Here is a 14,726-nt window from a genome sequence, read left to right on the forward strand (position 1 = left end):
AGGGTCGCGGTTTGCTTAGGTTTACGCTGAATTCACACCAGAGCAGCGCTGAAGTGCGACCTGCGGCGAGCTGCCATGCCAATGTCTATGAAAAGCTGCGGTGGCCGCTCATGAGCTCAGCGAGCTCTTTGCCCTTTGCTGTACAGGGATTTTGGAACAGCAAAAAAGTATTGTTATTACAGTGTGCACAACCACCTCTGTCCCTGATGTTGGACAGGGAAATTCGCGTGCACACCTGATGAAGATCAACTTAATCACAACACCTCATCATAATAAATCTAGTGGAACTAGCAGAGTCCTACAGTATACTCAAGGGTTTCTCCCCAGATCATAGAGTGTGTGGCTGCATTTGGTATGGTGTTGTGTTTTGACAGCAGGAAGCTGAGTCTTGCCCTTACTCTCTGAGTGAGGTGAGGTTAGGGACCCCCGAGGGTGCTGTGTGAAGACGACGCCTGACAGCGGAGTGCAGCAGCCTGCCCTGCCTCTGCTCTAAGCCGTCCTGGTAGTTCACCATCAGCACCAGCAACAGAAACAACAGCTGGCACACACAGTGCTACGGAAAAGATGAAGAGAGGATAATTAACAAAAAGATGCTTCTGGAGAGAAATTGACTCTTAATTTTGAAGTTTCATTCTTACCCTCATAAGTGATCGCAGAGCTCGGACTTTGCGAGCCTCCTCTTTAGCCTGTAGCAGCCCGTAGCCACATGGCGGCCGGACCTTCCCGCCATGCTCCCCGAATGCCCTCGCCACGGTGCTCTCCTGAGCAAGCTGCTCCTCCACCTCTGGATCCACGGGCCTCCACAGTGCTGTGTAGATTAACGCCTGCGCACACACCTGAGCGAAGGAAGATGAGAGATGCAAAATCAAAGGAATTATCCACCCAAAGATCTAAGCGTTAATTAGATGAACTCACCTTGAGAGGTTCCAGCAGCAGAGCAGAGGTGAGAAAGGCGGAGACAGCTGATACCAGCCACATGAGGACAGCTGTTCTGGACAAGAAGCTGCCGTAGAGTCCGACCGCGGCCAGGCACGCTGCCAGCAGCGCAGCCACCAGGGGGTAAATCACACATAGTGCCCAGGGAGGAAGCAGCCAGCTGGGCTGACCTCGAGCAACCCCTGGGATGGAGGAATAGAGCAGCGGATATCACAAACACTGTTCACGCCAGGGGCCAGTTGCATAAACTTAGTTTAAAACTAGTCTTGGGCTTAGACTGGTCTTAGATTGTCAGGTTAGACTAATTATTTATTTTTATCTATTATTTTTGCTGACCTTTAGTTAACGATTTCAAGTGTTTACCAATTACTTTTAGCATTTTTTTTGCTAACTATTTCAACTATTTATCTATTACTTTAAGCTCATTTTTAGCTAACTATTTCAGCTGTTTACCCACATTTTTGGATTCTTGTACCATATTCTTGAATGTTTCTGACCATCTTTAACAGTTGTAACAGCCATTGGATTTATGCTGTTTACCTTTTCTGTTATTTTCCTCCATACTTGCCTCATTTTTTCTCTTCTATGAAGTGTCTGATTTCACCCATAATACATTGCGCGAACAAGTCAGTCTTACATTCATAGGGAAGCGTTTTGCAAAAGGTAAATTTAAGTGTGTTGTTTTTTATTGTTGATGTATCTGTTTGTACTGTATATGAACATGTGTACAATAAAGAAAAAATATATAAATTTAAGTGTTTATAGGAAGTCTGACTTATATTTAAGACAAAGACCAGGTCTATTTTTATGTAACTGTCCCCCTGATCACCCAGTAGTCTAGTACAGGGATGTGAGTCCATCAGAGCTGTGAGTCTAGTACCTATGCGTGTGGTGGAGGAGGAGCGCGTGGAGTCAGGAGACGGGCTCGGCAGGAAGGTGCTGGCCACCGAGTCTACAGACAGCACAGAGGGACACTTGTAGAGTCCTGCACCATACAGGACAGGAAAGGACTGCGGATCTGGTTTGTAAATCTCTGCGCCATACAGGGACTTCTCCTCGCTCTGCTCCGACCAGCTGCTGCAGGAGGTGCTCTGGCTAAAGAGCACAAAATCAAAGTGATATGGAATGTTTTAAGCAACGGCATTTGCATGATCACAGATGGGATCCTTACGTGGCTGAGAGCGAGGAGATGGTTCTTGGGGAATCCCTGCCGCTGTCTGAGTTGCTGTTAGTTTTACCTGCTGTGTCCTCTGCTGCTGCTGCTATAGACATCAGCAGATCCTCCTCTGGCATCAAGCACAAAAAAACACACACACTTGAGGTGATGAAACTATACAATACTCACTTTGACATGACAACTTAGAAAACTGATGGCAGGGGACACAAGACTTTTCAGATGTAGCTTATAAATTCAAAATTTCTGAGTTTAGTTCAACAGTTTTCTCACCAGACAGAGTCAGGAGTGTTGTCAGATTGTGGTTATGAGCTTGCACTAAGTTGGAGACCTTTTTGTCCAGTGCAGCAGGGGATTGGTGCGAACTGGAAATGTCTTTTGAAAGAGGATATGAGGGAGCAGCGGGTGAGCCAGTGGAGGAGGGTTTGGCCAGGCGGAGCTGCATTAGGGCCTTTTTTCTCCTCAGCTGGCGCGTAGGGCCCAGAGCGGGTGAAACATCGCAGAGGTTGGAGTTGGCTGGTGGCGTCTTGCTGAGGCACAGCCCTACTGGCAGATTGAGGAGGCTGTCGCATGACGGCCATGTCCCTATGACCTCCTCTTGACATGCTCCATCTGTCTGGGGCGCCAAGCCGGACGCAGCCCAAAAGTCCAGAATGCTGGAGTCAAACGCCTTGCTCTCCAGTAACTACAGGAACCAGAAGAACACTTAATGATACAGGAGGGGGGGAAATATTGTGTGTGTGTGTGTATGTGTCCGTGTGTGTGCGCGCGCTCACGGATGAAGGACTGTCCCGAGCTGGGCCAGAGGAGTCTGGCAGAGACAGGAAGGAAGGGCCGGAGAGCTCCGATTGGCCGAGGTAAACGTCCATCTCCACAGAGTGACAAACGGGAGAAGAAGGAACTGACATGTCCTCGGTTACCTGGGTTACACACACACACACACAAACACACACACACACACACACACACACACACACACACACACACACGAACTGCTGCCTGAGTGTACAATCAGATAAATGGGAAACACTCACTTTAATTGTTTCCACACTGAGATAAGACTGTTTGACAAACAAAGCGTGGACGCACGTCCAACACATCGCAGTAATGACCTCTAATCAGCAGCACACTGAAGGCACGCGCAAGAGCTGAACAAAGAACAAGCCCCACCATAACTCCATCTGGGCACCTTTTTAAATTACACATTAACATGTCAAACTAAGTCATTTCAAACTGATCCGGGTCATATGAGGCAACACGTTCCCCCGTGGACCACCGGTACAATAACCTTTTATTTTGATGTTAATAAAATTTACCCGAATTCACGAATATGTAGGATATTACTACTGACATTCATGTAATATTACGTCACAACGTCTGCTGTATTAGCCGTGTGTTTACTACGTGTTTATTTGCATACAGAGCGGGGAAGTGGATGTGGATGTGGAGACGCATTCTAATGCCAGGTGTGAACAGATGTACTTAAAGCTGTTCACTTATTATCCGCTCACTGAGGACGCATGTTAATACCAGATCTGAACAGGGCCTATGTCATTCTTTATAGGCTACTACGTCACCTGACTTTCTCCTTTACTACTGTCTTAATCACTACGGCTACTAGAGGCAGCCCTGCACGTGCCAAACTGACGCTAGAGGGGTACGTGGAGCATCACAGTCTGACGCGTAGGGCCACTCACTTAGCAAGCTGCCGTATTTGAGGAGTGAGGATGGTTTGTATGAGGACAGGGTTTCCTTCAGCAGTAAAATGTATCGGGAAAATAGAGTAGCTGTTTTCAGTTACCTGGCTGTGAGCTTTTCTAAACAGGAAACAGAGGAGACACTGGAGAGGAAACACCAGTACCGCAACAGTCATCCCCACGGCAACCGCCTCCATGTTAACCAGCAGGTGGGCTGACACCGGTCCCCTTGGGGCAAAGACACAAATCAGTTTCATCCTATCAACTCTGCACAATCTACTCACAGTCGGGTTTATATCTGGAAGATGTCAAATTTAATGTCATATATTGACTGAAAAAAATGACATAATGTCCCTTTGAATGAGCAAAAAATACTATAAAACATTACATTGTGTTCATCACTGATAGAGTAATATTATCCAACTATTATTATTCAGTTTTAATTAAATTATTATAGTAATTTAGAAGGACTGTATCTTTATTGAAATGTTATTAAATCATCTAGAAAAAAATATGAATTCCCTGCCATGAAATGATTTGGGGTTTATATATTGAGGCTTATAAGCCATCCTACCTGTGTCCCTCGGTCCCAACAGCCCCGTACCACAGAGCCCCCAGTGCCAGGTAGAGGTGCAGCGTGAGAGCGCTGCATGTGACCCTCTGACCCCGGGTGAAACGGCTGTGGACCGGGCGTTCCCACAGTGACAGCCACAGGTGCTGCTCAACCATCCCGAACGTCAGCTGGGAGGTGAAGACCCGTCGAAACTGAGAAAGCTCCTCAGGACCTGGGGAGTTGGAAGGAGAACACGCCACGCAATCACCGGACTTTCATTAGCAACAAAAAGCTGACGTACATGAAGTACATATTATTACTCAGTTGAAAGTATAAGCTCACATGAGGCTAGGACTTCCTTCTCCACAGAGCCGTTCTTCTGATGCTCCACAGAGAGCCAGTCCTCCAGCAGGAAGAAGAACATGTGGTCTGTCTGAGGGTCCCAAACCACCACATGCTGAACGTACCAGGACGGGTCCAGACCTACATTCACACAGATGATTTAAACTACATTCACATGTAGTCATCAAGACTACTTACAGCCATGGGTGGATTATGAGACAGTGGGCCCCCTGGGCACAGACAAGCAAATGTCCCACCATCTCTCCTACATAGACACACAGACACTGTTTAGACTCTTTTTATTGTCATTTTGTGTATTTGAAGTGATTTTGTGTCTCCTTGAGTTAATTTTCAGTCTCTTTATTGTCATTTTGTGTCTATTTAAAGTAATTTTGAGCGTCTTTGAATTCATTTTGTGTCTCTGTCTCAATTTTGAGTCTCTGTGGTTATTTTGTATCTCTTCGTAATTGTTTTGGTCTTTTGTAGTTGTTTTGTGTCTCTTTGTAGTTGTTACGCATCCCTCTGTGGTTTTGTGTCTATTTGTAGTCATTTTGTGTCTCTTTGTGGTCAGTTTCTGTCTCTTTGTGTCAATTTTGATTGTCTTTGTAGTCATTTGGTGTCTCTTTGTAGTTACTTTGTGTCTCTTTATAGTCGTTTAATGTTTATTTGTGGTAATTTTGTGTCACTTTGTGCTGTTTTGGTCTTTTGTAGTTATTTTGAGTCTCTCTGTGGTCCCTTTATGGTCATTTTGTGTCTCTTTGTAATTGTTTTGGTCTTTTGTAGTCAGTTTGAGTCTCTTCCTGGTTAGTGTGTGTCTCTTCAAGTGACATCTTGTAGGTGAAGGCCAGGGGAGCCCCTGACACCTTGGGCCCTTTGGTGTGTGCCCGTTAGGCCTGTTGTAAACCAACCCATGCTTACAGTATCATTAGGCCCGTTGTAAACCAACCCATGCTTACAGTATCAAGTAAGAAGGTGAGTTTCTCTTGTTCCATAACATAGTTGTGGATGAACTGTTCTGGGATGAAAAGTGGGATTACTCAAGCCTCACACCTGCATGTAGCCTACAAATACACACGCATACTTATGCCAGTTTGTTTTTTTTACTGGAATCTGGTGCAGAGATATATTCAAAATATCTGATTTTCATCAAATCATTTGGTCTCGTACTAGGGTTCAAAATGTTATCTTCATTTAGAAAAAGTATCTATGTAGAGGTTAAAATAGTAATACTTGTCTCCAATGTAATGTCTTGATCCCAGAACATAAGGTCACACTCAAAACAATATTAACAGTTTTAAATGAAAGATATTTTTGCAGTATCCATGTACCTGTGTTATCATGCCAAATGCGAATTTTCCAAACTTCTCCCAGGTTGTCGTCTGTCTCCAGGTGAAACTGGTCCAGGCTGCCACGCTGAAAAGCTCCATCCCTCTGCAGATGGCGAGAGCCGCTCTTGTTCACACCGTACAGACTGATGCCAACATGTGCCGTGGTGCCTGATGGGTGCATTAATCATTCCCGTCACATATCGTTAGAGGTTTCATGAATTCAAACATGACAATTATATTACTACTTATAGTTTTGTCATCATTTCTCCCGTCAACATTGCATTGACTTGTCCTTGGCTGACCTGCTCCTCGCCTCCAGCCAGTCTTGACCAGCACTCTGTAGTGGTACAGCCCCGGCCGGCCACACAGGGGGACCTGGCTCAGTCTCAGGCTGTCCAAGTGGTCCAGTTTATGGGCGATGAGCCCCACCAGCAGGTGAATCAGAACCAGGACAGCACACACAATTCCAGCCACCATGTTGCGCATGGGACCGCCTGGCTGCACAGATAAGACACGGACGGAGGGGAGGGAGGGAAGAGCCTGTTGATGACTATTCTCTTTCTAATCCTGACTTTGCATTTGGGGAATGGATTATTTATTTTATGTGCTAAATAACAGCTGCTTTGTGTTCTCACATACCGGTGGCAGCAGAACGACGGCCCCAGGATGAACAAACAAGCTGGCCCCAAACATGGTGAGGTGCTGGGTGAGGCAGTGTGCTGCGTGGAGCGTGCTGCCCTCCAGTGGCTGTAGACCCTCACTGCTCCAACGCCTCTCCTTCTCACTGTAGTACCGGCACAGAGAGCTGAACACGCACACTGATGCATGGACGGGACCGCCGTCGGCCACAGACGAGGTCAGGTTGACAGAGAGAGGCTTGTCCGTCCTGTTCAAACTGTTGAGGAAAGAAAATTCAAGCATGTAAAGTATTCAGCTGAATGAGCGATCGGACAGAGCACTGAGGTGCAGTAAAGAGACTCACAGCGGAGACAGGAATATGGTTTCTTCTCTGGAGGTGGTCGGAGCGGAGAGAGCGAGAGCCCACTCTCTCACTAGGGAATCCTGGGATGCATTAGTCCCCGGCACTGCAGAGCTCACTTCTATCTTGACACGTCCCAGACTCACTGGAGTAGCTCCTAGATATGCATAATGCAGTTTGAAAAACAGCCTTTCTCATTTATAATTCATGCAAATACTCACAACTATATAGTAAGGTTAATTAATAATCATGTAGGCGCTGCATGATCCACCTTAAAGATAGTTCACTCTCATTATTAAAAAGATGACTTTAGACATTCCTGAAATGTCTAAATGTCATGTGTACATGATGACAACTTCCCAGAACTGTGACAGCCGCTGTCACTTTAATGTAAAGGCTGGCATTACCTTGATCAAGACTGAATTAAAGTCGGGCAGCCCACTAATTATTTAGTGAGCTGTATTCTTATTATGTTTATTAAAAAGACAGGAAGTTCAACCCGGTCTCTCGGGAAGGCGTATAAATACCACGACATTACACAGAGATTCCATGTGTCATGAGTACGCATTTTAGCCTTTTCACGAGTCATTTGTACGTCACGCAAACGTCTGCATTTAAGTTCAGACAAGAAAACCACTTGGTTAGGGTAAGGGAAAAAGTTATGGTTGGGCTTAAAATAAGTAAGTAAACTAAGTAAAACATGTACGGAAACAACGTAACACAACTACAGAAAACACGTCACAAATGTCAATAAAAAACATGTGACAAAGGTCACGCGACAAACGTCACTAACGTTACTTACAAAACAATACCGGTCAACAGCGGTCTCAAACACTCGTCTCCTGGTTAAAAGTCTGGTGTTTGTCGGGCCGATCCACCTTCCCACCCACCCATCATAACTGGTCTTTCTTGTTTTTTATACTATGTCACTAACTCTTACCGTAGCATTTATACGCAGATGCGTTTTCATTGTGGTCAGTACAGGATACATGGCGTACAAATGACGCGTACAAATAAAGAAAGGCGTACTTATTGCACGCTAAACGCCTTGCATATTATCGTGGCATTTATACACCTTTTCGTGCAAACGGGCTGGGAAGCTAGTCCAGTCTTTATTCCTGAAGAGGAGCAGTGTGCATATAGGGGCACCTAGTGGTGAGGTTGCAGATTGCAACCAACTGAATACCACTCCGCTCACCCCTCCCTTTCCAAGCGCGTCGGAGAGCTATGGTGGCCTTCAGGTAACATAAAAAGGCCCTCTCTAGAGTGTTTGTTTGTCTGTTCTGGGCTAATGTAGAAACATGGTGAACTCTGTGAAGAGGACCCACTCCCTTTTGTAGATAAAAACAGCTCATTCTAAGCTAACAAAAACACAATGATTCTTAGTTTCAGGTGATTATATACTAATGAAAACATAGTTATGAATATTGTATTTCATTTCTGCTAAATAAATCCCCCTAAATCCACACTGGTTCTTTAAAGCCACCATGTCTGACTGTGAAAATATGAAAATGTCTGACTTTTGCTGCCCTCCAGTGGTAGTAAATTTCCACTGTGATTGGATTTTTCTACAAACTAAAACTGAAAGCAGCTCTAATCAATGTTTTTGTAAATGACAATGTCAAAACAATGGTACAATGTGAAAGGGGTCACTAATAGTGATGAGCTACAGAGAATTATCACCCAGCTTCCCTTGCCTTAACAGAGCTTTATGGTGAGTTTCAGCTCATTGTTTAGCTGTTCGGTCCGCATCTTTACTGTTTGGTTCACTCTCACCGCTCTCATAGCATCGTTTTTGGTCACATGAGGCAGCTGTTTTCAGAGAAAAATCTCTAAAGACCTGCTGTACACTAGCTGCTTAGCACCAAACTGCAGACAGACAAAGTTACTGATTAGCTGGCGAACATAGTGGAGCATTTAGCAGCTAAAGAGAGAGAGATTTTTCTCAGAAGTTGGTGGAGCCCAAAGACAGAGGTAAAAGGAAAGTGAAAAGGTCATCAAAGTTATTTGAACCATGATATAAATAACAGATACAATTTGGCTTTGTACCCATCAGAAGTAGGTCCATAGTAAGAAAAAAAAACAGTAAAATTGGTCATTAACATTATACCAAAGTGCAAAAGTTCAAGATCTGGAAAAAACGGGGTTAGGTCCAGAGGAAAGAAAAAGAATGTACTGTACCTGGGTCCAGCCTGAAGTTGAAGGAGATATATAAACCTGCGTGTTCATCCAGTCCATCCACAGCTTTGACTGTGAGGTTCAACCTTCCTTCAGTGGGGAGCGTCACAGTGAGACATGTCCCGTTCCCAGCTTCACCCACCCTCCCATCTCTGACCCTGTCGTCCTGTCCCACAGAGTATTTGTTGGGCAGGGTGACCCGTATGGCCTGTTGGGGGTCCAGATCCTGGATGGGTATGGGTTGGCCCTGAGGTGTGGTGAGCTCCATGGCAACCAGAGCGGTGGAAATCGGAGGGTCGGCCGCTGTCAGCAACAGGCTGGATCCTAACTCTGCATCGATACCAAACAGAACCTGCACCACCTCGGACTCCTGACTCTTCAGGCGAGCAGTAAGGGAGGTGGGGATGTGAAACGGACACGGGCGAGACATCTCCCATTCCTCAGCTGACTGAGAGATCTGGTCTTGGTTGGACTGGTGAGTGCAGAGGAGGTCGGAGGGGTCTCCGTGGAAACCCACTGTGTTGATGTAATCGTTGGAGAACGAAAGGGGCTCCTCGCCGTGAACACGTGAATGCATCAGAGAGCGCATTAAGACCCCTGCGTGGCCCAACGCTGACAGGGTGATGGTGGAAGCTGACTGCAGAGAGCCTGAGGAGGCTGGGTGAGAACCGGAAGCACTGACAGACTCAGGCACAGCCGCCAGTGTGCTACCTGGAAACAAAGAGAGCACAACACATTCACCCATCCGGTAAAGTTCACCACTGTCTCATGCAGGAGATGGAGGTCGACCAGCACCTATGATGTTAAGGATGTTCCTTCCTGTTTCAACAGCTGACAAAACACCAGGACTCATCTGCTCCTCCAGGACGTGGATCATCTTCCCCACAGCTTCCAGAACCTCCTCCTGGCACTTTTCACACACCAGTTCACTCGGAACAGCCTCGAGAGCACATAGAAAATAAAGACACTTTTTACAATACCCTTGTGCATCCCTTTAAAAAAGTTGCTCTGATGAAAATAAACTGCCATAAAATTATATATTAATATTATTTTTCACAGTCAAGGATATGTCTATTTATTTAAAATAAATAAATAATGATCAGCAATGATTCGCAGCAACATTGATTTTGATGCATTTTTAGGACAAAAACTGCAAAAAAAAAACAATAGAAATACTGCATATACATTTATTTCCACTTTAACTAAGTTACTTTTTTAACCCACATCAGTCCTGATCATATCTACCAAATATTCCTTAATTTTCTGAATTTTGACTCTGTTTACATAATAATCTGTGCATACTAAATGCTAGTGGGGTGGGTTTATTTCTTATTCACAGTCTGGGATATGTCAGTGATTAGCAACAACATTGATTTTGATGCATTGCATCAAATATTGCAGTGCTCCATAATACAGTAGTAATGCCCCTAGTGGACACCAGGAAAATAGCATGTATTTGCCTCATAGGGGAAACATGAGAATATGGTTCAATGTGGTGGGAAATAGTAAAAACTAGGATTTTGAAGCCAGTGCTCTAGTTTGAAAGCCTGATATAATTGAATGCATGGTTTTATGCTGTAATGACTATGCGATCAAAAATGATGGTTTTAATGGGGACATTTTTATCTTTGAGGGGCTGAGTGTCTGTGTTTTGGCATCACAATTTATTATAAACTTATTATAGGAGCTGAGGTTGACCTTCCAAGATCCAGAAAAAGAACCCTCACACGCTTGCCAAAATTTATGCCATAGTCAGCATCGATAAATAAAAATGATGAAACCAAAAATGTCCGTAGAGATACATAAGGGTTAAGCTCTGGTGTGAAATTTATTTGGTCTCTTTGTGTGTCTGAGTTTGCACTAATTACTGTCGGTGCCAATATGAGAATGTTCTCAGTGGATTCAAAATCCATGTTGGAGATCCTGCAGCTGTCTCCTCTGAAGGTTTTCCAATATTACTGATCACTTGCTAAATATTGAGGGCTGAGAATGATGAGGAAACAAACTAGGCCATTACTTACAGTAGACTGTGACAACGCTGAGCTGATCTGATCAACATTCAGCAAGGAGGACACGGGCAGAGAGGCCAGGGCTCGGGTCACATTTCCCCGGATCTCCCTTCTGTCCATGAGCTCCACGGCAGTCCGTCCAGACTCCATCTGTGGACAGGTGGGTGAAACTCATTAGTAGTCATATTCCGAGACATCCACTATGCTCATAATCTTCAGTTGTTCTGTTAGATAATCATAAGCAGTGTCATTTCATGCACTGGCAAACGAGACATGATGCTGACGCACGACCTGATTGAGCTGGCTGGTGAGGGCAATGGAATAAGGGATGATTTCCTGAGGGTTGCCATGTTGGACTAAAGCCCACAGCTCTGTCTGGCTCTTGTTTCTGAGCCACTGACTGGCAACGTCGTCCCTTGGAGGAGATTCAACTGTCAGCATTCTGGGGAAAGGAGCAATCAGGAAGAGCTCACTAAAACATGACAAAGACATTTGGCGTAATGTATAATAACCTAAATGATTTTTCTAACCGTTGACTGAACAATTAGGTATAGTGACAGGTGTTGCAACAAATAGAATTGTGATGTTTATTCTGCTTTGGCTGCATCACATCCTGGTAGCTTACCTGTTCAGAGCGATGACCTTTGCCCCCTGATGGTCCTCTACCAGCAATGTAACTGTGATAACTGACATGCGTCTTTCTCGCCCAAGACTTCCCATTGGAACCAGGCTTCCATATGTTGAACGAGTACCTCTAGGGAGAGAAAAGGAAACATAAAAGGCAAAGAGCTTAAGTTTGACAGGAAGTAAACTTCTTAATGTAGTTTCTAGGGGATCTAGAAACTACAGACTCTATTAGACTTCTTGTCTAATAATAGCTGTAGGTTGAGGCCTGTATATACCTGTACAGAGTGAGCAGGGGGCACACCGTGCCAGTGGGCTGGCATGGTGCAACCTGGAAGGTATAGATCAGCTGAGATGCGCTGCTTTCACCGTCTTTCCACCCTGCCAAAACAGAGCAGATGTGAACGGAGCACAGTCAGTTTGTCGCAACCCAGTCGGCAGATATTTTTTTGCCGTTGTACGTTTCTGCAAACCACGTTAAATACGTTAAATGTCGACGTATCACGCTTGCAGAAGTTCACAATGCCACGGTTAACGTTGTGAAACAATCGTTTAGGTTTAGGCAACAAAGCTACTTAATTAGGGTTAGAAAAAAGATCATGTTTTTTTGGTAAAATGTAATTTAACAATGTAACGTCACAGACGTAACAACATACAGTAACAACCATATATAAATAACATCTACCTGTCTTAGCGGACTTTCTTAAGTAACGGTATGTAACAAGCGTAATAACGTTACGTAACAAGCATAAAGTCAGCAGTAACACCTCGTTTCCACGCGGTTTTGTTTGTGTCCGTAATTCCGTACAGTATACGGAGTACGCCCCCTGGTGTTCAGCGCAAAGAAATGCATCTCTTTTCGGATGGATAGAAACGCCTTTTAAACATTTTTTGAAGTGAAGAGTTTGATGGCATATTTACCTAACATTGGTAGCATTCTAGCTGTGTAACATAGAGTGCATGTATAGTGGTTTATACGTCTTTTAACAAAATATTTCACAAAACTGGCTAAATATGCAGGCAAACTTTTCACTTGGAAAAAAAATTATGAATAGAGCTGTATTACATTCATAAATCAATTATTGATTCTCTAATTCATTAGAATTAGCATAGCATTTTATGATAACTTCCTGTTGCACACAGTGCATACTACTGCAAAAGTTCAAATATTCCAATGTTCAATGTACCAAAAAATGGATGCAAATTGGATTGAGTAACACTTCTCCTTAGACCACAGTGTTACCTGAGCAGTTGTAGGTGACCACTGTCTCCAGTAGACGTATATCTGACTCTGGACTGAGGTGACACAGGCCTCCGTGTGGCGGATTGTTAGGTAGTATCGTCAGGCTGGCGCTGCCCCAGCGCCCTCTGACAGGCTGGGATACGTTGAGAGTGAAGGTATAACTCTGTCCTGGATGCGGGACACCTGAACGCACCACCAAGTTAGGAGAATGTCTCCCTGTAGAGGTGGAGACCTCGTTAAGGTCAAGGGTCACGCCAGTCTGGTCCTCAGCACTCCATTTGTACTGTGAGAAGACACATACATGATTCATAATAATACTCAATGGCTTATTGTTTCTGTGTATATTTGCATATTTCTTGGCTGCAAATAATAAACCATTGCAGGGTTAATTTATCTTCCTAATTAAACGGTGCTAAGATTGAATCTAGATTAAACTGTACAATCACATATTAATTCTCTAAGCAGATGAACACCAAAATTAAAAAGATAATGAATAACAGCAGAGACTGCAGCAGATGGAGCACATTGTATTTTCATTTATCATGTTTTTTAAAGAAATATTTTGCCTCAGGCTGCGAATTTTAGCCTTTACTTTTAACATTTTCTTCATGAGATGACTATATTTAACATGTAACCTGAAATTATTTATCAGAATCATTACCTGAGCCTGGTCGTCACACTGTCCACATTGGCCAGAGAGGATGATGGGGTTGGTGTAGCTAACGTGGTGAGGGGAGGACAGGACAGAGCAGGACACACATTCCACAATCACGGGAAGCACAGGAACTTCACACACTGTCACCTAAAGATAAGAGACAGAGATTTGTATGTACACTACTGCGCATGTATGTATTTGACTAAATTTGTATGGTAAATTCTTCCATATTAGACAGAGATATTCAAAATAACTTCATATAGCTTTTTTCAGCTGATGCTTGGTTTTGCGTTAGAATGTGGGATGATGATGATGAGTGGGATTATGGGTAAAACTCACCGTCTGGTTGACAGAGGCAGGTCTCCTCCCTGCCTTGTGTACAGTGAGGGTGAACACATAGACTGTGCCTGGGTGCAGCTGGGTGCTGAGTACAGTCATTCTACTGCTGTTACTCCCTTTGGGCTGCTTTGCAAAATGAGACTCTGTGGATTTCTGAAATACAAACACCCAGGTGTTCCTATCACCTACAAACAAAAGATCTCAAGTGGGGAGATGACTGTATCAAAGATTTTTTCATGTCTTATTTTATACTGTACATCCTTATCCAACTCATAATAATAGCAATTAATATAATTTTAATTACACTAATGGGGCCATTCACATGCCACGTTTTTTGTGCCCCCAAAATGCGTGGCAAAATACATAATCTCACTCAAAAGTGAGAGTGCCGCTGCCATAGCCGCCATCGCTGCCGCCACCGCCATCGCTGCCGCCACCGCGATGGCGCACAAGCGCTTCCAAGCACCTATTTTTCAAGGAGCAACAGTTGCACCCAGAGATAAAAATAGTTAAACTTTTGGAACACAGGAACGTGCACCGCATGTCATGTGACGAGGAACAACCAATCACAGCCGGCAGATATCTTTTTCTTTCTTCCATAAATATCAGTCTACGGTAAATATGGAGAAGTAAATCATTTTAGGGCATTGCAGGGCTACCCAGAGCTTT

General features: G+C 44.3%; 1 protein-coding gene across 1 annotated transcript in view; it reads right to left on the reverse strand.

Moving 5' to 3' along the window:
• pkd1b (polycystic kidney disease 1b) overlaps window positions 1–14,726 on the reverse strand; it is a 36,191-nt gene that overhangs the window by 9,915 nt on the left and 11,550 nt on the right. The window contains exons 12-33 of the mRNA XM_074620904.1: window positions 13,725–13,865; window positions 13,064–13,346; window positions 12,099–12,201; window positions 11,822–11,950; window positions 11,488–11,638; window positions 11,209–11,346; window positions 9,983–10,127; window positions 9,191–9,898; window positions 7,013–7,166; window positions 6,670–6,925; window positions 6,333–6,528; window positions 6,031–6,198; window positions 4,703–4,843; window positions 4,382–4,592; window positions 3,912–4,035; window positions 2,887–3,030; window positions 2,384–2,795; window positions 2,108–2,222; window positions 1,817–2,031; window positions 916–1,118; window positions 639–836; window positions 399–553 (exon numbers count right to left, since the gene is read on the reverse strand). Of these exons, the coding sequence (XP_074477005.1) occupies window positions 399–553; window positions 639–836; window positions 916–1,118; window positions 1,817–2,031; window positions 2,108–2,222; window positions 2,384–2,795; window positions 2,887–3,030; window positions 3,912–4,035; window positions 4,382–4,592; window positions 4,703–4,843; window positions 6,031–6,198; window positions 6,333–6,528; window positions 6,670–6,925; window positions 7,013–7,166; window positions 9,191–9,898; window positions 9,983–10,127; window positions 11,209–11,346; window positions 11,488–11,638; window positions 11,822–11,950; window positions 12,099–12,201; window positions 13,064–13,346; window positions 13,725–13,865 (4,490 nt within the window). The remainder of the gene's footprint in view (window positions 1–398; window positions 554–638; window positions 837–915; window positions 1,119–1,816; window positions 2,032–2,107; window positions 2,223–2,383; window positions 2,796–2,886; window positions 3,031–3,911; window positions 4,036–4,381; window positions 4,593–4,702; window positions 4,844–6,030; window positions 6,199–6,332; window positions 6,529–6,669; window positions 6,926–7,012; window positions 7,167–9,190; window positions 9,899–9,982; window positions 10,128–11,208; window positions 11,347–11,487; window positions 11,639–11,821; window positions 11,951–12,098; window positions 12,202–13,063; window positions 13,347–13,724; window positions 13,866–14,726) is intronic.

This window comes from Sebastes fasciatus, chromosome 20 (genome assembly GCF_043250625.1).
Source record: "Sebastes fasciatus isolate fSebFas1 chromosome 20, fSebFas1.pri, whole genome shotgun sequence".
Lineage (NCBI taxonomy): Eukaryota > Metazoa > Chordata > Actinopteri > Perciformes > Sebastidae > Sebastes > Sebastes fasciatus.